The sequence below is a fragment of the Colletotrichum fioriniae genome (genome assembly GCF_027942845.1).
Source record: "Colletotrichum fioriniae strain IMI 355084 chromosome Unknown scaffold_1, whole genome shotgun sequence".
In the NCBI taxonomy this organism is placed as follows: domain Eukaryota; kingdom Fungi; phylum Ascomycota; class Sordariomycetes; order Glomerellales; family Glomerellaceae; genus Colletotrichum; species Colletotrichum fioriniae.
This window is the reverse complement of record NW_027076837.1, coordinates 7290289-7315137: the sequence shown is the minus strand read 5'-3', so window position 1 is coordinate 7315137 and position 24849 is coordinate 7290289. Positions and strand designations below refer to the sequence as shown.

Here is a 24849-nt window from a genome sequence, read left to right as displayed (position 1 = left end):
AGAAGCTGGATGCTCAACTTCAGATATCTGCTCAATAAGGGTTCTTCATGGTTCTCTGAGGAGAGCTTATCAATCCACCTCAGGCCGTTCAGTGCTGGCTCCTCCAGGATAATGGTCTGGTTCGCCGTGCATATTCCCCCGAGAGATGCGAGGAATCCCGAGTAGTTTCGCCATTCAGTCAGCGTTCTTTCATCGACAGCATCAACAGGTGCCATTGAAACCTCTCTCGAAAGAAGGAGCCATCGTTCGAAACCATACTCCCAGGCCGAAAGGATGCCGCTCGTAGGATACTGTAACCGGCGGAGTAAGCCGCGAACCCTCTTTTGAAAAGCCACGAGCCCTGTGAATCGGAACGCTCGAGAGGCGATCTCGCCGTACACCTCGCCATTGCGTAGCAGTGAGGCAAATACTTTGGCTGTGTCAGAGGTGATGTCCACAAGGTTATTCTCTTCGAAAAAGAGGCCTATGCACGAGGTCACGGTCTGACAGGTTTCGACATCAGCTGAACATAAGGAGACTAGGAGCGTCGTTTCAAGTCTGGAGGATGCTGCCTCTATTTCGGGTACGCCTTCGGGCATATCAGAGAGCTCCTGGGACAAAGCAAGGTTTGTTAGTTTGACGGGCGCTTGTAACTAAGTCTGTTCAACTTACCCGCAGCGACGCCAGCAAGAACTTCCGGGCTTCTAGGTATTCATGAATGGCCTTCACCTCCGAACCGTTGCCATCGGATGTGACATCATTGCACATGTTGAGTAATACCAGAGAGCTGCTCGAGCTTACATTAGTCCATCTTCATATTTGAAAAGACTCGGGAAGTCACCGGTCTTCATACCTGCGTCTCCAAAATTCCCTTTTCAGTGCTACAGAACTCAGTCTGCCACGGGAACGAAGTGTGTCAATGATGGAGCTGTCAGAGAAGAGACGCTTCGCAACACCTGTGGCGAGTCTCCTAATGGTCGGGTTGGCGGACACGACACATGAGAGAAAGGACAAGAACACATCCTCGTCAGCGGCGCCGGTAACCGTATCGCTTTGGCTGTCGCCGTCGAACAGAGAACGGGGCGAAGCATCTAAAAACTTAAGAACATCGCATGCCATATTTGTGAACGAGTGTAGGTTCGAGTCGCGGCGCGGTAGGGCCAGAGCTACGGCTGTAGCTTCTGCTGGCAAGTCCGCAACAGCCTGCTACCTAGGTCACCAACCTGGCCTACAGAGGGAATGCGATAGGGTGCGAATACAAAGGGGGTTGATGTCCATTAGACGTACCTTGAGCTGCGTCCGCATGAAGGGTCCCGCGACAGCGAAAAGCTGCTCATAAACATGTGAGTCGTTTTGACGGGCAAAGTAACGGCAGCCTTGGACGACGGCAGTTTTGAAAGCCTGCGGGGAAGAGAGGCCGAGATATGACTCTCTTAGTGAATCGACACAACTTTCTAGACTCAGTTCAGCGAGGCTGACAAACGCAGCTGTCATCAAGTCTTGATCAAATAAGGAGGACTCGTTGCCGCGCCGAAAGACAGCCTCGCGGACCTCGTCTTGCACATCCATGGCGTAGCTCACCAATGCGGCATCGTCTTCGGCAACGAAGTGGCGAGATGCCCTCAAGAGGGACACCAGCGAGTAAGCAGCCTGTTCGTTCTTGTTCCTCAGGGCCTTTCTTAAGTTGTCTAGAAAGCCGACCTTCTTAGCCATACTGCTACTCTTAGCCTCGCGGAGATTACTAGCCACCTCGAAAACATCGGGTAGTAGGAATAACAACGTGGTCTGCAAAGGGTATAGAACCCCTTTCTTGCGACCATTGTCAACGACCGTCTGTGTCATGTCAAACAGAGTATCGGCGCCGCCGTCGAGACGCCTGTGTAAAGTGTGCTGCTGCACAAATTCATGTGGGTAGCGATCAAGCCACCTGGTGACTAGCAAGGGGGCGACGACAGCAACGGTATTTTGGAAGGATTTGCGGAAATGCAGGAAGCTGGAGCATATCTCCTGGATTATTAGACCCAGCTTTTGGGCGTCAACCCAGAAGAAGGACAGGATCTTAAGCACCGCCAGGGAGGCCTTGTCGTCGTCGGGAGTAGCGGCCGACTGACCGGGAGCAGCTTGCACTACAGCTGCAGTGCGAACGGTATATACGACGTTCCTGAAGTAGTCAAAAGAGCAAGACCATGTAGAGGCCGTGACGTATTCCACAATGATTCTAATGCAAGGTTCCAACACGGCTAATTGGGTAGTGGGCAGGTTTCGTCGTCCTCGGCAGCGTCAGCATCACCGGGGAGCGGCGAGGCAAGCCCGCCCGAGGAGCGGGCTATGGAGTCGGCGTGTCTCGAGGTATCGTCTAGAATGGTAGATGAGGGTAAGACATAGCCCTCGGGAATGGGTTCAACAAGCCATCTGACCAAGTCAAAGACGCGATTGACAAGGGCTTCGTCTAACGGCTCGGGAACGTTTGCGAGGTTTGCTGAGGTAACACGACGAGTGTCTGCATCGGCAGAAGGCTGACGTATGCCTTGTGCCTTGACTTGGTCCCAATGGGCGGTGCAGCAGTCGGCAGCGAGGGCAAGGACGTAAACTTCGGAAAGGAGCACATGAGGAGGGTGGGCGGGCGGAGGAAGGCCTTTGTAGTTTCGTATTATGTCTTCGAGCAGTGCAATGAGGGAATCGAGAACAAAGGCGACGGCCGAGGTGCTGATCTTGACAAGCGTCGACCTCGTGATGAGGACAACGTCGTCCTGTTGAAGCTCCTGTCCATGAGTTCCCGTTCTGTGAGGTAGCTGAGAGGGGCGCAAAGATGGTCAGTCAAGTCTCCAAGAGCCAGGATACGCAAGCGAGTTGGGAAGAGGAAGAGGGAGAAGGGGGGGGGGGGGCGCGTCGCCTTTCATGATCAAGGTCTAGCAGGAAAGAAAGGAGCGACTTACTCTGGTGGCAAGCCTATCGACCAGGCAGCCGACGAGACCAGCATCGCCGTTCATGTCTGCGCTCCAAAACGATAAAGTTCATGACCGTACGCGCACGTCCTCAGAGTTCTGCGCCTTCCTCAAGCTCAAGTAGCGTGGTGACTTGGCCGAGTATTGCGACGGGGCTTTTGTGGTTATGGAGTCGTCGTAGATATTGTTTACAGTGGAGGTCGACGGCGACGGACTACGAGCGCAAAGCCGAGGTATCGCTGGGTCGGGAGGGCCAATTGGCTCGTCGTCGCAGTCGTAGTACGCGAAGGGAGGTAGCCGGGCAGGAGAGCGAACGATGATGCGCTGACCTGTGGTGGAAGGCAAGTTAAGGCAAAGGACCTAAGGGGACTGAGGAGTCGCGTTAGGCGACAGAGAGCGGTTTGATGCGTTGAACCAGCATCTGTTTTGGTTTGCTGCGGTGACAAATGGCACGCCTTCTTCTACTCGGTCCTTGTGGTAGGTAGGTAAGGTAGATAGGTAGGCGAAGAAATATATTGAGGTGGAAAAAAAGGCGAAAGACGCACCTGCATGCATTTGATGGTCGTCCATGTCAGGAGGGAGATGGTGGAGGGGTAGCACTGTACTCGCAGCACTGATAGCGTCGTCTGGCCCAAGGACAGCTGCTACCTTACCTAAGATGGGTTTAGTCGCCTTTCGAGGTACAGATACTTAGGTACCTCAGCAATGCGTGTTGAACCGTACCTTACCTTACCTGACAGCGGCCTGACCTTCCCATTGCGCCATGTGGCCGTACGGATATTGATACCTGGACTTCCACTGAGCTTGGCTTCCAAGGAGACCCACCTCAGCACGAATGAGCAAGTGGACGTGGAGTGGACGGGAAAGTGAGACGATTCTGTCTCATAAGAGGGTGACAGACCGGGCACTGTCCATGATCCACGATCCAAATACCTACAGTACCTTAGTCTCAGTATCCGTACCTACTTTAGGTAGGTAGCACTACTCAAGGTACCAAGTGGGTGACAAAATCGATTTCCGATCGAGCACATCCGACAAAGCAGTTTCCACCGCTATTATCACGAGGACTACTATCTGTGAGATATAGTATATTCTTTTACATATATAAAGAAGGATTGTGATACAGAAGGGGTAGTAATTTTGATACGGGTAGTAAAAGGGGTACTTGTTCAAGACGTATGGGAAGGAAATCCATTTTGTCATCCACTTGGGTACCTATGTATCGACCTTGAATCATCTACATTATCACTTACCTTACCTACCGACCGCTCAAAGGACCTCAAGGCGCGATAGGGACACAATTATAACCTCTAAAGTTGAGATCCGGTCTGCACGAAACGCCATACAACGCAGCCAATGTCACGTCTCAGCGGTACGGAGTACTTTCGAAGCGAGTGGGGTTGGTGTGCGCGGAACGGGATGGGATGCCAAGGTTCTTCAAAAGCTAAGGTACGGATAGTCGGTCGTAGCTTCGGTATTTTAAAGGTAATTGCTATACGTACCTACTGAGCCACCTTGCCGTGCTTGCCTTACGTGCGCCTTGGTAAAAGGTACCTTTAGTAGAAGAAGCGGACGGGATGCCAGAGACACCGAACCAGTCCATCTCCTTCTGGATCCCATCTACCTCAGGGCGGCAGTTTGATCTAAGTTGGGGCACTGAGAGTTAAGTAAGGCAATGACTGGATACTACGTGAGCTCTGGTGCAATCCGTTGCTTCTGCATCATCCTGGAAGCTTGCGGTGGGATCTGAGCCCGGGAAGGTGGTGTGGGGCAGCAGGTCTGAAGCCGAGCGGCAGCCAGTGAACTTCAACCTGTCCCTGACTTCGTACCCATGGCCATGGTACCATGGCTCCACGCGGGTGACAGATTCATCCTCCTGCCTCCTAGGCCAAAATATGCCCCTTTAATATCAACTAAATAAGATAAATTCATTTCAAAATATTCAAAAAAATACATTGATTAATTTTCTCTTAATAGTAGTCTTGTCTTAGGTATCCTAACTTATCTAGTGCTGAATAGGCCTTGGGTAAAAAGAGAGAGCTTGAGAGGTCCAGCGGATGATTTTGTCACCCGCGTGGACCCTTTGCCTGGACGTCAACCTAAATGCGAGTGCCGGCGGGGATGCCAGGTTGCCTACCTGCGTGCTTACGCTGGAATAGAATCTTAGGCCTCAGCGGTTTCAACTTGAGCTTCGACAGCATAACCTGGGGCTTCAACAGTACAACATCAGCTATTTGCCGCTTCATGACTCCGGCCGAAACAGGCATCATCTCCACTGAGTTGAACGGCCAAGCATAATGTAGGGTCGTTTTATTTTACTGTGCCTTATCGTTGAATACTGCTAGAAACAGGCTGAGGATGACAAGCAAGGACTGCTGCCACAATGATGTTGACGTACATGTACCTGTGGCACTATCCACGCTACCAAGCAGGAATTCGCTCTTTGGAGCAACACGCCACGTCTCTGGCAACGCGTTTACAATGCCCGCCCATTTACACTATTCGTACGCTATGCGGCTGATACCGATGACCCTTTTTGTGTTGCCAACCCTCCTGCTTTTGTCGTGAAGAGAAAGTTCTCGGTGCGCTTCAATGGTCGGAACATTCGTATCTGACAGCAACACCCCTCGAAACATCAGTAATAATTGCGGCCGCCGCCATATCTGCCACTTCCACCTCCGCCGCCGCTGCCGCGTCCACCACCATAGCCCCCGCGGCCCTGGTAGCCCCCACGACCTCCTTGCCGACCTCCGTCGGGATAGCTGTACTGCGAATGCGGCCCTGGTGCCGGGGGCCCGTAGTTCTGGTGCTGATTGTAGCCTCCTCCGCGGTAGGAACCGTTGGATGCTCGCCCATCGTTTCCATACCCCGATGGAGGGGGTGGCGGTGGAAGACCCATACCGAACCCAGGGTGCCCGGGAGGGGGAGGTTGCCACGATGATTGGATGGGCGGTGGCCCTGACGACTGGAATCCCTGCCGTCCATGACCACCACTACTTCCGTAAGAGGGCGGCCCTCGGTCTTGGCGACCCTGTCCGCCATCAGGAGCGTAGCTGAACTGCCCCCCCCTCCGACCGCCATTGTGGTGTCCACCGCCGCGTTGAAAGGGGGCTCCGCCGTAGCCACGCCCGCCTCGCGCCGACTTACCCTTCAAAGTCTCGATGTCGTTGCGATCTAGAGCTGGAGCCGGAGGCTTGGCGCCACGCAGCAGCATCGACTTGTGAGGGTGCGAACTTTCTGGGAACGTATACCATACTCTGCTTCATCGTTAGTCGCGGCAATTAACAGTCTACAATATTAATGAGATCAACTTACCTCAGAGACCTGTCGTAGTCGAGATTTGGCATTCCTCCGCGCTCCAGGGGATACACTAACTCTCCGTGAGGCAGATAATCAGGAATCTTCTCGATGTTGCCAGCCAAACCGTCACTGGTCCGTGGGCTGAGCTTGAGTGTCGGCGCTCCCTGCTTCTTCGAGTAGAAACCAGTGGTGATCTCATCATACAGTTCGTGGTGAGCATCTGATAAGAGCAACACGTCCCTTCCGACACCATTTCGTGCCTGATCTGCCTCGCTCAGGAGAGGGTACTTCGTCTCGATGGCGGCGAGCAGTCTTGGCATCTCGATAAACGGCAGCAATGCTACTCCCTGCCATGCCATCTTCTTTCCGTTTAGATCAATCTCAAAATCTGACGGGTAAAAGTCGATCACATCGCTATCTTCATTCAGCATAAGCTCATGGAAGACTTCGGGTAACGCGTGGCGAGAGGCTGCTGGCAGCACACTCATCAACTGCTCAAACGGCTTCGAAATCCGCCCCTTTTCAAAATGAACATCCATCTTATCAAGATCGACAAAGTCTGCAGCAAAGGGCGCGTAATGGTATGGGTAATACCATTCCCATGAGGGACAGCCCTGGAAGTAGTACAGCAAAACCCACGACAGGCCCTCCACGTAAGCCTGCGCAACCTTGTGCCGGAACTCGAGATCGCTCCGATCAACATGGAACTTTTGTTCGTAGTATCTATCGGCGTAACCCTCTTCCCACATTCTGACATGATCCACCGCAGCCTCCTCGGCAGCGGACGACGTGCCGGGGCCCTTTGCGCTGGCCGCGGCGGAATCGGCCGTTGTTGCAGTATCATCTTCAGCTTTGCGTTTTCCCAGTATGGTATTTTCATCAGCTGGCTTGGGGACCTCGTCCTTCGTGACCTTCGCCGAGTCGTCTTCCTGGCTGATCTCATTCCTGGGCGTCAAACCTTTCAGTTGGTCCCGTATAGCGCTTGCGGCACTCTTGTTGGCAGTGTTGGCGTTCATATTAGAAGACCGGCCAACTACTTTGTCGTGGGTGATCCCATTTGGTCCTCCTGCCACCGCAAACAAGCTCAAGCCAGCAGACGCATCGTCGACTTGCTTCGGCTTGGCAAATCTGGGGTTACGCTGCTCCTCTTGAAGCTTTCTCCGCTTGAAGCTGGCCTCTCTACGATCCTCAGTCTCCTTTCTCCTCTTGAAGATCGCATCCTCTTGCTTCGCTAGGCCATTGAGAATGTACTGCGCTCGACCCAAGTCGACGTGACCATCCTTGGTGACATAGCCACCCATGAATGGCAAGTTGTCTTTCCAAATGGCTGTCAGGGTGTCGATTCCGTTCTCCCGGATCTCCAATGCCGGTAAGTGAGGCAGAAAGTCGTTGCCAACGAAACAGCACATGAATACCCAGTCATCAAGGGCCCTCTCCAGGTCGAAGCGGAAGGGCAGACCTGGAACATTAAGCTCTACTGCCAAGTACTCCCGCAGAATGGGAACGTGTAGCCAGATGAAGGGCTTCAAAGTGGGACTCTTCTCCTGTTCGTCGAATTCGCCAACCTTCTCCTTGGCCTGCCCACGACAAGCGCGAGCCTCGTGGCCCTTCTGCCCACAAAGCTTGCACATCTTGGCCTTGCTATCTTGAAAGAAGACATCCTCACGTAGAACTCGGAAGTGAGGCTCGTGAGTTGCGAGACCAAGCATGATCAAGTCGGCATCGAGGCCATAAATGACGTGTCGGGTATTCGGGTCGTAGTCGGGAGAGATGCGCTGAGATCGTACGAATGACATAATCTTATGCTCTCCCTCGCCGGGGACTGTCGCATCGGAGATGATGATCTTAAGTTTCGCCCAAGCCGGGTCTGTATTCAGCTTGTACGCGCACCAGTATCTTAAGCTCGAGGCCAAGATGTCCATGAAGGGAGTGCCGGGAGTAATTGAATTGGAGTCAAAAGCCTTCTTGGTGACGCCCTCGAGCGTGTCATCAGGTACTGCGCCACCATTCTGCTGCTTCAACAACTTCAATAGCTCTTGCTTATCCTCTTCCTTTTCCTGGGCTTCCTGCGCAGACCGGAACCGACGGGATCGTTGTTGATTCATCTTTGCACGTGGCGCGACGCCGTCTAAGAAAAAAGAAATCTTTGTTTAGTAACGGTATCGACGCATGAAATTAATGATAGGGAGGAGAACTAACCAACAGCAATCATCAGCAGCTTTCGCGGCCGGACCATATTGACAACACGATCCGTATACCTGAAAACTTCAAGCATCATCTCCTCCTCATCCTTGGGGGCAGGGGCGATCCTCGGGGTGGGAACATGGATGCACGATACCGTTCATGTCGAGATACAGGTTGTCGAGCTCCTCGCCATTCGGATTAGGCCCGGTTGTGTCGACGGGTATTTCTGATCCATCGTCCATCTTGACGGGTTGCTCCTCGATGACTGGGGAGATGATCTTGGGGTACTTGTTTGACAGCCATCGGAAAGCCGCTGGGATACCCATCTTGAAGGGTGTTCTGATAGACGAAGTATCTACAACAAAGCAGATTCAGAGCTTATGGATTGATTTCCTGGCGACGGTCGTCGGGCACAGGGTGAAGAGAGCAGGTAGCTCTCGCGTCGCAGAAGAATATATTGAGAAGATTGTGACGCATGGGTGCTGGGGCCTGGCCGCTCGGGAGAGCTTGCTTGTCCGCAAACCGAGGGAGAGAGGAAAAGTTATTATGCTGTAGCACGCGATGGTTCAGAGTCGCGGGATCGGAGTCGCGGGATCGATATTGAAGACGAAGGTGGTGCAGCAATAAGAATGAAAATTACGAGACTTCTTTGCGCACGAGACAAAAGTGCGCCTACTACAGGTTTGTGCTGCACCAATCTCTCTCTGAAGTGGGAAGAGACAAGGCACTGTAATGGATTCGGACAGGGTGCCGTTGCGCAAACACTGAACGCAGGCTTTAAGAGGGCCACGGTCAAATGTAATACCTTAGATTCGAGGTCATTGTTTCTCAATTTGATGTATCTGGGCGAGCGTCGCTTCTGCCGCCAGCTCGGTACATCCACACGGCCTAAGGTACGCAAGGTACCATAGTACTGCTCCGGTCCTGACTAATCTCAAGCTCCATCAAACGCTATGACTAAGGTACACAACGCGATGTGCTGCTTCTTCGATATTTCCGATACTGCGCTAAGCAGTCTTTTGCTATTCCAGTGACGAGAGCATCCAGCCGTATTATTGCATATAAACTCAATATCTCTGTATCAGTACGAGCACCTATGAAAGTACACCTTTCGTAAACATCCCTCATACGTGTGTGTAGATGCAGAAAGTCCTAGGCCTCTCGTCGTGCGACGAAATAAAGCTCTCCACAACAGCAGCCCAACCTGGTTGTTCCAATGCTTCGTCCTATCTCTACATGACACGTCTCTCTACAGCCTTTTGTCTCTAACGTTGCATTTCTCTCTTTCATCCTCACCGTCTGTTTTAGCTCCCGATGGCCGGCACTTAAAAAAGACAGCATGTTTTCTATTTCCACTGCACCGGCGAAGCAGTCGGTCGGTGAGACCATCACCGTCCTGAGCGGTCGGCTGAGCTCAGCCACGCTTCTTGAAGACCGTCGTGCTGCTATACTCGGCTTGCGCAGCTTTGCAAAGGACTTCCCTGCCTCTGTTGCCTCTGGAGCTCTTCGCAGTCTGATAGGCAGCTTGAGCAAAGATGCCGAAGATGTTGACACTGTCAAGGTCGTCCTCGAGACCCTGCTCATGCTTTTCAGTCCTAACGAAGACAGTCCGGAAGCCTCGGAGGAGATCGCTCTGTGGCTTGCTGATGAATTCACACAGCGCCAGGAGAACATCACGCTCCTTCTAGATTTCCTCGACTCCACCGACTTCTACTCGAGACTATACTCTCTCCAGCTGCTAGCTGCCATCCTTTCTGCCCGAACCGAGCGTACAGAAGAGTGCATTTTCACTGCCCCTTTGGGAATATCTCGCCTTGTCGCTGTGCTAGACGACAGCCGCGAGGCCATCAGAAACGAAGCCATTACACTCCTCACCTTTCTCACACCCTCGTCGACCGACATTCAGAAACTCGTGGCATTCGAGAATGCCTTTGATCGACTCTTTGGCATCATTTCTGCAGAAGGCTCCCTTCCCGAAGGAGATCGTGTCGTGGAGGACTGCCTGATTCTAGTCGCAAACCTGCTCAGGAGGAACCCATCAAATCAGTCCCTGTTCCGCGAATCGGGCGGTATCCATCGTTTGTCTGTTTTACTAGAGGGTGCAGAGAAGGCCCAGCGGGTGGATGCAGAGATTGCAGCGTGGGCGCAGGCCCAGCGTGACCGGAACATATACGCGCTTCTGGCTGTCGTTCGTCTGTTTCTAGTAGCAGGGGCTGTGGGGACGCCGCAGAACCAGCTTGCCTTTTGGCAACATGGCTTGCTGTTCCACGCCCTACAATTGGCCTTCAGCCATGTAGCCCAGCTTCCAATCAAGGCCGAGGTTGGTTGTCTCCCATCGCTGATCTTTGTGCTATCATGTTAAGAAGGTGCCTGCAGGCTCTAGTAACCTGCGCCGACATCATCAAGGGCAACCCGAGCCTTCAAGAAGGATTCGCGCAGCTTGAAGTCCCGTCACCTCTCGAATCGCCTTCGGCAGCCGGATCAGGGCAAGCCAATGGCGTGGCCAAGGTTTACGTGATTGATGGTCTCTTGGACCTCACCCTCAGCGTTCAGGATCTGGAGGCGTTCGATTTACGTTTAGCCGCGTGCGATTGTCTCAAGGCTTATTTCCACAATCATGCAGACATTCGCTTACATTTCCTGCGGAGAGCGATTGAGGGGCATGACATGGGAGCTGACGAGACGGCCAATGTCCTAACGGTGCTTTTGCGGCCTTCATCAGACGCGGCCGTCGCTAATCCTTACCGAAGTTGGTTTGCCTCCACAATCATGATGCACCTGGTTTTTGATAATCCAAAGGCCAAAAACTTGGTCATGGCTGTCTCAGAAGGCGATGCTGAAAGCGGAGAGGAAGTTGTCACGAGTATCCAGACCATTGCTGCTCATTTGATATCCTGCTTGAACCGGGACGAGGATAGCCGGGTTGTCGTTGGCTACCTCATGCTGCTCCTTTGCTGGATGTTTGAGGACTTGGATGCGGTCAACGACTTTCTTGGAGAGGGAGCGAACACTCAGAGCCTTATACAGGCAGTAAACCATCCATACGCAACTGGCGACCTTGTCCAGGGTCTCTGCGCGATGCTGCTGGGCGTTCTTTATGAGTTCTCGACAAAGGACTCACCAATTCCTCGAGCTGACCTTCATTCCATTCTTCTTTCTCGGATGGGCCGCGAACGATACATCGACAAGCTGTCTAAGTTGAGAAGCGACCCGCTGGTTAGGGATTTTGAGGTTATTCCTCAGAATCTCAGTAATTCCGGATTAGGCAGTCTGCCAGACGTTTACTTTGACTCGACATTCATCGACTTCTTCAAGGACAACTACAGCCGAATACTTCGTGGCATCGATCGAGACCCCGGCTTGGAAATTTCCGTGGTCAAGAATGGTGTCCAGACAGGAGTGTCCAGAGAACTCGTAGATTCACTACGGAGTCAATTAGCTGAAAAGCAGCAAGCTTTGCAGGAGGCTCAGGTCAGCTTGGAGACGGTCAGTCGACAACTCGGCCAGGAACAAGCCGACCACCGGCGAACTCGGGAGACCACTGCTTTGGAATTGGCCAGAATCAATCAAGTCAACGAGGGAATGCAAAGACAACACGACGCAGAGCTACGGTAAGTCTCGACAGTTAGTTTTCAGTGATTTCACTAACGAGCCAATTCTTTAGGAATCTACAAAGTAAAATCACAAGCCTTCAGGAAGAACACAAAAAACAGATTGAGCAGACAAACCGCAAGATTGAGTCTCAAAATGCGGCTCTGGAACAGCAATACAGCAAGCGATTAGAAGAGGAACAGCGGAGGTCAGCCACTCACGTCGCAGCTCTCGAGCAGCAGAACAAGAGGCAGCTTGAGGAAGTACAGAGAAACACAGCTTCGCGCGTTAGGGCGCTCGAGGGGGAGCTTGAAAAAAAGGCTGAGCAAGCACGGCAGACCGCCAAAGCCCAGGCCGCCTCGCAGTCCGAGGAGCATCGCAAGCAGCTAGAGCAGGTCCGCAAGACAGCAGAGTCGGACGCCGATCGTGTTCGCCACCGGGCGGAGGCGGACATGGCAGATCTCAAGGCCACCATAAGTCGTCTTGAGGTTGATCTTATGAAGGTGACTAAGTAACCGTGATACTGCTTGAATGTGAAGCTAACCCTTTCACAGGCCAAGAAGACCAAGGCGCAGGAGATTCAAGCCATTCGGGAACAGCTTGAGAAGAAGGAGCATGACCAGGAAAATCTTGCCATTAGAGCCAACGCCCGTGTGGAGCAGCTCGAGAAAAATCTACGCGAGGCGCAAGAGAGGTTTATCCAGGTGCGAGATTTTACTACCGAAAGCTTGACATTGAGAGACTTGCATGTATTCTGACCTTGTCCTCAGTACGATGTTACGACCAAGAAGGCCCAGGAGGATAGGAAGGCAATTCAAAACGAGCTTGATGATTTGCTCATGGTCTTTGGCGACCTAGAGGAGAAGGCAGCCAGGTACAAGGTGAGTCGAAAGCAAAGACATGAGTAAGTCTCTCTGACTAATTTATTGCACAAAAGGCAAAACTCAAGGAGCTGGGAGAAGCAGTATCTGATGGCGAAGAAGATGGAGATGAAGACAGCGAGGAGGAGGAGGAGGAGGAGGAGGAGGAAGACAGAGACGAAGACGAAGACGACGACGATAACAACGACGACAAAGAGGACACGAAAAGCACGTCAATCGCATGATCCATTAGCACAATGCTTGTAAATCCTTAATCATGATCAGCTACATGCACACGCGTGGATGAGAGGACATTGATACTTGAGAGTTCTATCTATCCCGAGGCTAGAAGCCTTTTTCCAAGTTGGGACTTAACTAAGCATCCACCCAACTTGTTTGCCTCTGCCTGCTTGTGCGCATCCCAGCCCTCCTTTCCAGTATCATGATGTCGCCGAAGACGATACCACGCCGGCGAGATTTCCGATTGGCGTGCTGGCATATGGACAATCATCTAGCCGCGATCTATCACACCCTGCAAGAGGGCGGACATCATGTAGGCAGGATGAGAAGTCCATCTTGAGGACAAACGCCTCTGAACGTTTAGCATCAATCTCTGGTCTTTGTTCAACGGTGATCTGCGTGTCGGTGGTGAGACTCAGAATCGCGGATTTGGAGGCTGTTACTGATTCATCTGAGTTTCCACAGTTGCGTCTTGCTGTCCTCGCCTGGTACTGTCCAAGTATTGCTGATAGTCAGCGCCCGGGGGTTATTTTCAGGTGCCTTGAAGACAATGCGCCCAGAGATCTCGGTGCCGGCCGTGACACTGGCGTTCTCCTCAAGATACTTGTTCATCAGGAAACCCTGCTTCCAGTGAGTGTCAGGACCTGCAGGGCCGGTAGTGAAGGCCACCTCGCCAGGTCTGGTGACACTGGCCTCGCCGGCCTTGACCTGCAGATCCGCCGGAATCGAATCGTGTCGAGAAGTCGTGAAGAAGATGTCAAACCAGGTCAAAAAGCCGTCAAGTGACGGAATGTCCTTGGTCACCTTTGATTTCCACTGGGTCTCAAAATCGAGGTCCTCGATCTTGACGGTGTGCAGGTCAATATATGAGATCTGTGAGGGGGTACCGCAGATGCAGTCCTCTGGCATGATCTCAATGCGAGCCTCATCGTAGATGCCCTCCTTCATTGACTTCATGTCAAAGCCATAGACGTCATCCCAGAAGGTAACGAAGTCGGTGATGTACTCTGGATCCGAGACGGGCGCCACCCAGATGGTGGAGATGCTCGGGGCGATGAGGCCGTCGGGTTTCAGGAAACGGTCTCTGGCAACGAGAACGCTGTTCATCATGGCCTCATAAAGCAGGCAGTAGCCCATCCATTCGCTGATGATGATGTCAACTTGATCGACAGGAAGACTGATATCCTCGACCCTGCCTCTAATACAGGTAACTTTGTCGGTGAGGCCGTTGTTGAAGACGTTCTCGCGGGCCTTGTCGATGATATCGGACTTGTCAACGGCAAAGACCTGCTTCGCACCGGCCTTGGCACAGAACATGCTCAGAATGCCTGTCGTAGAAATCACAGTTTAGGTATGAAGGTTCACAAAGCTGGCAGTCGCTTTTGGTGCGAGACGTACCGGTACCACAGCCAATATCTAGCACGATCTTGTCCTTGAACAGAGACTTGTTGTTGTAGACGAAATCGCGGTAAGAGTCTGTTCTAACTTTGTCCTTCAGCATCGTCTCGTGAATATCTGGGAAGGAACGTTAGCATAATAAGCAGCCGAATTCAGGATGAACGTCGGCTACCGTTAGAGGCATATGATTCCCAGTAGTACTGAGACTCGTCCTTCCGAACACCCTTATTGTCCGGGTCACGCGGCTTCTCGGCCCGGGTTGGAACGGGTGTGTCTTCTCCCCAGCGCTGGTCAAGAGTCTGCTCAACAGCATTGCGGTACTTTGCGAACTGGGATTGAAGCTGTGCCAACTCTTCTTCAAGCTGAGCTTCCCGAGAGGCACCCCCTTGTGGCGCTTGCTGAGGATGCTCTGGCGTTTCGTCGTCAAGATCCAGCTCAGTTAGGGCCATGATCAAGGCGTCGTCTTCAATGACGGGCTTCATGTAGCGCTCGTCAGCAATATCGTCAACAGAGATAGTCTCGGGCAGAGCAGCGCCATCATGAGTACGTTGACGAACTATGCATGAGTCAGTAAACCATCAATCTTTAAGGGGGAAGCGATTGTTGGCTCGGTGTGAAGCATCCACACTATGTACCAGGTCCCGGACTTACTGAAGTTGACAAGCTTGACGGTGCCAAAGAAGTCAAGACCAAGCCGACGGCGGATGGCGAGGAAGTCAAAGTTGTGCTTTGCGCGGCAGTGACACAGCATGGCATCGACGTCAGGAAAGACGGTATCGTCAAGCAAAGAAATGAAGGATTGTGCCTCCTCTTCTTCGGGCTCCGCATCATCCCAGTCAGACTCGTCAGATGAGACATCGGAGCCGGCGCGAGCACCGTTCTTGAGATCGTCTTGGGTCATGTTTGAAGGTGCTCACTTTCAGGTCGACTTGGAATAATTCGTGCTCCTTGACAAACAATTCAAGTGCAGGGCACGGGTTTCCTCGTCGACGAGGTATTTTCTTTGGGTCTTCTTGGTGAGATTGCCTTGCTCAAGTTGATGTCACCTTGGAGTTGGGTGAGAGATTGAGTAAAGGATTGGATATTTTCCTCCTTCTCTAAGCTTGTGGGACTGTGCTGGGGCCCGATAAAATAATTTGGAACCGTGGAAGGGTCCGGCAGGCACGCCGGCCGGCACCTACTGAACCTGCCGTCCAATGAAGCTGGGTGGACTACCTCCTTCCATGGCTGCCTTAGTTACCCTCTCTACCCGCGTTTGTCATTGGATTGGACCTAAGGTTACCCTTGGTAAAGTAGGCGTGTAGGTGGGAAGAGACGCTGTTATATGCCGCCTTTTTCGATTTTTTTCCATTCTTTTTTCCTCCTCTATTTGGTCGTAGGTCTTTCCCCCCTGTTTTCTCATTTTGGATTGAAATTTGGTCAAATATTTTGCTTTCCTTTTTCCTACCCCTCTCTGACTGTCTGTTACCCCTCCACCCCTCCATTACCCCTCAAGTGGGTGACAGAATGATCTGCCACCCAAGTGAATAGCGTTTATATCTTTGTTATTACGGGTCCCAGCAGTTTCATTGCTAGTATCCTGTTTTTCTTCTGCATCTTTTTTCAACTCTATAATATATCAACAACAGCCCAAGTAAGAGATAAAAAGAATAAATACAGCTATTGGAAGCGTGGTGATAACAGGACAGGCGGCTTGAATTTTTTAAAGCTTGTACATCCATGGCAAGGAATCAATAAATAGTGCGTACATCTTCCTCCTACTCGCTATGATGACCAGCCTCGATATGGAAACTGTTGCTTTTGCCATTCTCTGCTGTTCTCTAGGACTTCCTTCAATGCCCCAGTCTCTCGCTCGGCTCCCCTATCCCTGTTCCTCAGTCCAATCACTTTGTCCTCGGACACCTCCTACACCTTAGCCATAGAGACATCGTTTCATGCCTGCGCTTCTAGTAGTGAGGAACACCAATGCTTTGCAAAATGAGATTCACGATGCTAAGAAACCCTTCACCGAGTATGAAGCCCTAGAACACAGCTTGCGTCAGCTACCACTCCTGTTCGCGTGTGGGCACCGTCAGTACTCACTGATGCCAGCACAATCAATGGCGTGCTCGACTCGCCTCGCCTGGAGACCCAGTACCAGCTTAGCAAGCCGCCAACAGTTCTGGCCAGGGTGAACGATGGAACGTTATACATTCCTACCATCTCTCGGTCAATCTTGCCCCTGACATCGAATTTAGGGGATATGATAATTTTCAAGGCACACTTACCAACCGCCACGGCAATACCTCCTGGCACAAGTGAACGCCAAGGCTTGCCGGTCACCATGGTCCTCACAACTGTCGTGGAGGCAAATATGATACCGAAGCCGATTGCCCACTCACGCGCCATAGGCGGTAAGCCTTTGCCCGTCACTAGCCTGGCCGTGAAGATCCATACGTATCCCGTTGGGACCTGGAAGAGATCTCCCGGAATCGTATAGACTCTGATAAAGGTCGATCAGCATCTTGAAATCAATGGTGTTGGCATTGTAACTCACGCTGTGTAGAGCTGGTACACAAAGGCACTGACCACAGCGCCTGCTGTTGCTCCAATCACTTGGCCCCAGAACTGGGCTCTGGGCGCGGCTCCTAAGAGATGGCCTGTCTTGAGATCCTGCATCAAATCACCCGCTTGAAGAGCCCCCTAAGTTCGGCAAGTCAGCGTCAATTCCAGTCAAGTTAGTAGCGTAGCATCAAGTGACATACGGCCTCGGACTAGAAAGCTCAGTTAGCGATTACTTAGACTACGAAATTGGAGTTTATTAGACCACTTACCACTGCACCTGCAACTAAGTTGATAAGCACACTGGACTTATGTGATTGGGGAATGATGAGTGCGAAGAATAGTTGCGCAAGCTTGCTGATGCCGGATACGGGGTTTAAATCCGTCTCACCGAGTGCTCGGACACCCATGATGCTGAGCAGCAGAGCCATTAGGACAGCAACGACCGTGGCGTAGAGGGGAACCAGGTCGCCGAAGACAATGTGTATGGTGATGATACAGAGCAGAATGGACAAAATCAGCCCCACGGCAACAAGCTTGTTGTCGATTTGTTGGTCTTCTGGTGCGTCTGCTTCGTCGGCGCGACCATCGCTGACACCCGACGTTGACAATCCACGGTGAACCACAGAGGATTGCGACTCGTCAGACACGAGCCGGGAGGTACTCGTCGCCTCTCCATCCTCATCCGTGTTCAGAGCAGTATATGCTGGGGTGGAACGCCGGCTGGCCCCAAAATGCTTCTGCCAACCTAGCAAAGTTTGCTGCCACATACCTTTCACACCTTCATTGGCAACACGCTGGGCCAAGGGGCGGAAAGCAATGTAACTGAGGCTGACAATGGCATCCGCGAGCATAATGGCCAGGGAGATCCACACGATCCAGCCCTTGCTGCCTGTTTCCCAGTCGTCGATGGAACCAGGTGCCCATCCCCGATACTTGGCTAGCGGAGAGAGGAACCCCCATCCTATTGCGGCTCCCAGCAGCATGTGTAAAGTCGTTTCAGAACCCATGATTATGCCCTGGCCAATATAGGCCGGGCTCGGGTTCAACGTCCAAAGCCAAGTTCCTGCGGCACCGGTGCCAAATATAGGGATACTTCGCAAAGCGGGCAAAAAGTAGGAGGACAAAGTGTACAAGCCCGAAATCCCAAAGCATATGAGAAGTAGCCTCACATTCTGAGCCCAATCATCCTTGGAGCGACTCTCGAGGCACTCGGAATCGGCATTTTCGGGATCTCCAATGTTGTGGCTACGGCTAGACCCCAGTGTCAAATTCGGCTTCGAGTCATGATCCGGTACGAGACTCGCGAAGCCGCCTGATACGGCGTCGGGGCCGGCCTTCCGCGTCTGGCCATGAAGGACCCCGATGAGAACAGCAGTACTAAATCCGCTAGGAAAACGGAGCCTTTCTCGGATGATGACTTGTCGCCGACTGGCATTGGAGGTTAGACTGAAGGTCGACGAGCAAGCTTTCTGCAGCCAACTCACAGGGGGACAGCAAAGACAACACCAAAATAACAAAGACCAAGAGACCATGTGATCAACTTCCACAAGGGGATGTTGAGAGGCCCCTGTTCCTCGGGAGCCAAGAGATAGTTCATGGCGGGAATCTGAACGAGGAAAAGTGACATGTCAGCCATTAACCTCGTCTGGTTTACCGCATCAAGTTGCGGAGAGAAGTAACAATGCCAGGGGCATGGGGAACATACCACACCGACAAATCCGCAGCCAAGTGGCATGATGGCCATGCTTCCAGCTACGGTCTGCACAAGGACATTCTCGACAGGACTAAATGGGAATCGCAGGTGCCTGGACAGGGCCTTGAAGATGCCGAAACCCATCAAGCTAGCTGGCATAGTCATGGTGCTCACCCAACCCGTCTGCAAGCCAAAATACATGTTGGAGAAGCAAATAACCAATCCGACCAGCAGGCCGACTGCAACACCACGAAAGGTGAAGCTGCGGCCGTGGATGACAGGTCCCCGCTCGGAGGTATTCTCGGGGTAAGAAGCATGCGAAATCGAGCTGCGGTTACTGCTGCTGATAGTATCGTGAACGTCGCCATCGGCATCGTCGCGATATCCCCGATCAGGCGCCATGATCAATGTCGTAAACTCTGACCGGGCAGTGCCGCAATGTGAGAAGGTCGATCGGAATGTCCAGAAGTGAGGTATTCGAAGGCGTTTCACAACCTCGCTACTATGCGCGTTAAAGGCGTACTGACCAACCTGTCGTTTGTATTGTGACTCGTCCAGCGGACGCGTGCATGGGATGGGAGTGCCTACGAAAGCCTAGAGCCGCAGGGTGAGGGTGAGTTAAGGTGGCGGTGGTTTGTTGTTCCAGCTTCCTTTCGCTCAGCCAAAAGTAGAGAGGGAACTTCGTACGCAATGAAACAATATAGAGGCTGATGATCAATTACATAAGACAGCAAGCATATGAACACAAAAGGTGATGCGCCCCCTCACCGCTGCATGCATGAAGTCGAGATACGGGATCCGTAATTGAATTGTTATCTTCCGGATCCCCCTGCACGGAGAAGGGCCACCAACTAAGGACAATGTTCCAATAACCATCGGCTCGGGGGCCGCGCGACTCGCCCTTCTGCCTCACCAGTGGAACATCAAATAGCTAGCCAGCAAAGAGCACTAGACCAGTCCAGGTCCCAGTGCTGGTCCGGACGGAGTTCGGCAACAATTGAGGATGACGTGCTCGGACTGGGGAAACTGTGACTCTGCTTAGTAAGCAACAAGTTCCTCTAGGCACTCATGAGAGCGTCGCCAATTTCTGATACCCAATTTCTAAGTCGTCTCATCACCTTTCACGTATTGAGAAGATCATCTCCCGCCGCATGCATTCATATTTTACGAGACAATGGTAGCATATCGTACATCCTGCTCTATTGTATTGAAGCAACAAGTAGACCCGTTTGCGCTCCTGTGATCAAAACCCGAAACTATCAAGCAGCGAGCTTGAGTCTGGTTCCTGGAAAACCGTTGGAGTTGACTGTTTCCCCTGCCCGCTTGATCTCATCTCGGAATGAAGCTTTGACACGGGCAGATCTGCAACTACAAGCGAGCTGCGTCGGCGCAGTAGCTTCAGCGGGTTGACCTCACCGCCTAATCCATTCGTAATAGGCGGGGCTGGCTTCAGAAACTCCCAGTTGCGTACTATCGTCATGTCAGATCCATCAAATCGTACCCATACCGCCGCGGGGGAATTACCTAGGTCTAGGCCGAGAAGATCGCATCCCATTCGGTCATAGAGCTTGGCACTATGGAGGACGAATTCCCATTCGACGCGTGGTGTAACCTTTGAGGCTCCGCGAAGGGTCTGGAGCGTTTTCTGCCGTAGCTGTGAGTATAGTACTACTAATGCCGGGTCGTCTGTGAGGAACAATTTCGATTGCATGTTTGGAGAGCACGGCGTCTCAACCAGGGTATAAACCGGTGACTACAACACCAAGGATACGTTAGGTACTGGCAGAAAACGGCAGATCATTTGAGAGCCACGTAACGGAACTTACAATCAGGGCCCGGACCGCCATATCCTTGCGATTCAGCATCCAGAAGGCCCAGGATGCAAGCCAGCGGTTGCCCTCCTTGGCGGCCACAGCTAGTACCTCTTCTTCCAGGAGCTTCGTCAACACTAGACCTCGGTCTCCTTCGTAGACACGCGCGATAGCTACTGCGAGCTGAAGATCTTTAAGTTGATTCAAACAGACATTGACAGCATCTTGCAGGTGGTCCGCAAGTAAGAAAAATGCTGCGGCGTACTCTGTGTGCCCGTATGTCAGCCTCAGAAATTCATTAGTACACTTCTTGACCCACCGAAGCGTCGCTTGCTTAGCAGCGCGTAAGCATTCTTCAGCGCCGTCGTCCTCCATTTCGGGTCTTCAAAGTTATTGGACAGCAACTTCTGCGTTGCCCCCTGCTCTCTATTCCAGTGAGCCATTCGCCAGAGTCCCTGTAGGACTGTCTTCTTCTTGAGAGCCAGGTAGTAGATGCTACAGTCAACTGGATTCTTCATCTCGCTCTTGGTGTATTCGTTACGTGCAACGATTTCGAATTGCGCAAGCTACGCTTATTGTTAACTGATATGCACTTCTTGGCGGTGCAAACAGGGCTTACGTACCAAGGCATTCCGATCGGTGAGCCACATAAACATGCCGCTCTCCCGCGCATCCTCCCAGCGTAGTGCACCGTGGCATTGTTTGGAGACGAAATCAGTGAGAATATCCTGGCTGGTCGAGTGGTAAGCCCAGTTGATTTCTCGCCAGGACATCTGGATTTCGCTTGTCCGGCCCTTGCGAAGCCCATGCTGGCGGAAAAAGAGCATAAAACGTGCACCATTCTCGTCCAGGGATCTGCGCTGTTTCTCGACGATCCCCACGCATTCAACGATATCAGCCAGTTGTATTTGCTCATGACCCGACAGCTGTTGGAGGCCAACTTTGGTAAGACGAACATTGATGGCAAGTGCAGTTTCTTCGCTGAAAGGCTCCTCTGAGTCGTCTGTCTCGTCGGCAGATACTTGCAGACTGAAGTGAGACCCTACCTGGGACTCTGATGCTTGCGTCGGTGAGGCCTGGTGAGTACGTTAGCCTCTGCTCCACCTTTGGTTGAAGTAATAGTCAATGCAATGAACAAACGCCTTACCCCGGATGAGTAGAAAACCGCTGGTTCGAGTCCAAGGTAGTCATCGACCGTCTCACCTGCAATGAGGAACTTGAGAGTTTTGTGCAGTGACATCAGAATCGTTCGGACTATGGTGCTCTTCCCTGCAAGGATACATTGGCTCAGGAACTGAGGGTGGAAAACCGGCAGAGGGCCGTTAAACCTCTGAACAGCGTCAAAAAGATCCCAGACGCCGTTCTTCCTGTGCGGCAGTTGCAGGCTGTTGATCAAGGAGCCGGATAGGTCATACTCCCTCCCGTGAACGAACATCTGGTTACCTGAACCGATAACGAGATGTCCATCGCCTAGCCAGGTCGAATCTCCTATTGGGTGAGGAGTGAATTCGCGAATACTGATCTCCCGGACTGCGGCCCAGGCCGGACCTTTGTTCAAGTAGTCAAACCGCATCTGGCTGAGCAGAACGACTTTTGATTGGAAGCCAACGGCGAGGATGGATTGTGAATCTGGCGTCGAAGTCCAGTCAAGGTCTTGTATCGAATTGTGTCTTCCATAGTCCTGTGTAAACTCAAGTCGAGCGCCACCGATGTCCCAAATAAACAGCTGGGACCTTGCGGAATCCACGATTGCAGCTTTCTTGAGAGTGCTGCCACTGACAAGAGCCGGTTCGACAAGGCCTGTCTCTGCTGAGGAGGTCGAGAGCCATCCGACACTTTTTCCCGTATTGCCGACCCTCGCTGTCCAAAAGTCTACCCGTCCTGCGTGTGTGTATGACACTGCGATGTCCCTAGCAAATACATCAAGAAAGCCAGATGTGGCGGGCGTAGATCCCGCTGGGTCGACGGGGAGCATATAGGCGATCCCCTCGGCGTCTTTCAGTTTGAATCTGCAAAACTCGCTGATCGAGGTCTCGTCTTGGCCATTGGCATGTACATCAACACCTTGACTGGAGTATCGAGGTAGATTGACTTCCCAAACAAGCCCTTCCTCATCCGACGTGACAGTTGCAATATGAGCAACGGCATACTCCTCAACTCGATGCCGAGGCAGAATCAGTAAGCACAAGGGCTTCCCTGAGATATCGTACGATTGACTCGCGAGTAATATTGCTTTCTGGTGCCGACAGTCCCATAGTGATATTTTCCCTTGCTCTAGGAATATGACAAAACGGCCTTTGCGTAACACACATATTCGATGGATGTGAGCGTTTCCTTGGATGACACTTTGGCGTGACAGGCTGGTCTGACTGGTTTCGGAGTGCGTCCAAACAATGCTTTCGCCTTCCTCGGTTCTAGAAACAACAGCTCGACCACTGAAGTTTCGAACCATTTTTTGGATAGGCGCTGAATGGCCGGCCCAGATACAGCGCCGCGCAAGACGGCCTGACTTGTTCTTTGCGCTTAGAAACTCTGCCAAGTCGGCGTCGTATATTTGGATCTGGCCGTCAAAATCGTGAACGAGTACATGCAGTCGCCCGGTGGCTCGGTCGCAATAGCTTTGTATGCTGACATACTGGTCAGACCTGAAATCAAGAGTGTGTGACTTAAAACTTGTCACTCTGATGGCATCATGGAACTTTCTCGTCTTGGAGCCCACGTCCTCAAAAGCAAATACCACCATGTTTCCAACGGCGTCAGAGGCGACACATAGCTCGGCGCTGTTGTTGGCCAAAGAAATGAGGCATTCGAGAGCAGCATCGCGTGGTTCTTCCTTCACGGAACACCGCTGGACAGCCAGCTCTGTAGCAGCAGACACCTCTCTTCCATCAATGACGAAGGTAACTAGCGGCGCTGTAGTCGTGGTGAAACTAAGTCCAAGATCTCGGAAGGACGAAACCAAGTCGATGGACCCCCAAAGGTTCACGTGTCGAAAGGCATGCGTGTCAGTGCTTGTCCATACTCGGACAACGTTATCGGCGCATGTTGTAAAAAGAACGTTCTCTAAAGTTTGATTGGTATGCAGCGGTTTTCGCCAACGCAGGCTCGTTACTAGATCTGGGTGGCGTAGGTAGGCCAGGTCGAAGCGCACATCTTCAGCACCATATGTCAAGCGGCGCCAGACTTTGACGAGACAGTCATGCGCGCCTACGCATGCTATGTATGCTGAATCGTAGGATATCTCTGCTAGTTTGACGGAATTCGGAAGGGGTTTGTTCCATAACTGTTCCGGCTCGTCGACGGTTGAGTATAAGTATAACGCGGAGTGGGCAACCAGGAGCTCCTCGTTGCCGCCCCAGCTTAGAGATATCCCTTTGGTGGCATGTTGGTGGTCAGGAACTGGGTACGATGATTGCAGACCCCACTGATACGCAGGAGTATCGTCAGCATTTGTTCGCAAGCTAGTACGGGCGACAGGTGCGGAACGGGTAGCAGAATGGGAGATGGACCCCAAGGGCAAAGACAACGTCGCCTGGTAAGGAGGACGAACTTACTTTTAGCGCATTTTCGTATTGCCCAAAAGGTTTATAGACTCGAATAACGGACTCGGTGCAGGTTGCAATCTTGCCCGAGGACTCGTCGAAGGCTGCGGCCTGCAACTGGCTCGGATCGTCGTCGTATATTGTCTGAATGATGGTGTCGGCATCGCCAAGTATGGTAAACGCGCTGCCGGTTATGTAGACCTGGGTGATCAGAAGTCAGCACTATGGCAGCGGAAGCGATAATGATAGAAGGTCATCAAAGCATGATCAAGTGGCTCACATTGAAGTGCCTCGAGTCCCAAAAGCCCGTCGCGAGAGCTTGAAGCCCAGACCTCGGCCTACCTGGGAGGACTGCTCTCATCCTACTAGCAAGAAAACCACAGCAGCATTGCTTAGGCGGACGTGGTGCCTCGATAGTTGTCGAGTATCGCGGGTTGGGCTTGAGTCAGTGTTTGAGAATTGGTAAGTCTTTCCAAAGGCTCCTCGTCTGATTTGGCGTGCGGATTGAGCTCTGTCATAGACCGAGTTCGGTCAATGCAAGTGTTGTGAGGAGCTTAAACTTGGACCATGCCATGGTAAGGTTCCCAGGCGCAAGGAAGGTAACGTATCCGTACTAATACCGTGCCTAGGCGTGCGCAATGCGCACTGCAGCGGGTGGTAAACCCAGGGGTGTGGGGTCGATCGGTACCTTACGTCTCCAAAAGGGTGACAGCGACATGACGGTTTGCTGCTCAGTACCCACGGTACCTCAACTCTCTCCAC

General features: G+C 52.3%; 3 protein-coding genes across 3 annotated transcripts; 1 reads left to right on the top strand and 2 right to left on the bottom strand.

The window, feature by feature from the left end:
- Positions 1 to 2219: 2219 nt before the first annotated feature.
- Positions 2220 to 2741, bottom strand: IRA2 (Ras GTPase activating protein ira2; the record flags this gene model as incomplete). Its single annotated transcript, XM_065756364.1, has 1 exon — positions 2220 to 2741. A coding segment is annotated over one exon (522 nt), but the record flags the coding sequence as incomplete, so codon positions are not given.
- A 6975-nt stretch (positions 2742 to 9716) lies between these two features.
- On the top strand, positions 9717 to 13104 carry USO1 (Vesicle-mediated ER to Golgi transport protein; the record flags this gene model as incomplete). Its single annotated transcript, XM_065756363.1, has 6 exons — positions 9717 to 10728; positions 10785 to 12019; positions 12097 to 12502; positions 12554 to 12703; positions 12788 to 12880; positions 12937 to 13104. Coding segments are annotated over 6 exons (3064 nt in total), but the record flags the coding sequence as incomplete, so codon positions are not given.
- A 442-nt stretch (positions 13105 to 13546) lies between these two features.
- Positions 13547 to 15398, bottom strand: rmt3 (Ribosomal protein arginine N-methyltransferase rmt3; the record flags this gene model as incomplete). The annotated part of the gene is made up of 4 exons (XM_053193108.1): positions 13547 to 14427; positions 14498 to 14614; positions 14670 to 15053; positions 15149 to 15398. 4 exons carry the CDS (start codon positions 15396 to 15398, stop codon positions 13547 to 13549), a joined length of 1632 nt encoding a protein of 543 aa, XP_053049639.1.
- Positions 15399 to 24849: the final 9451 nt, after the last annotated feature.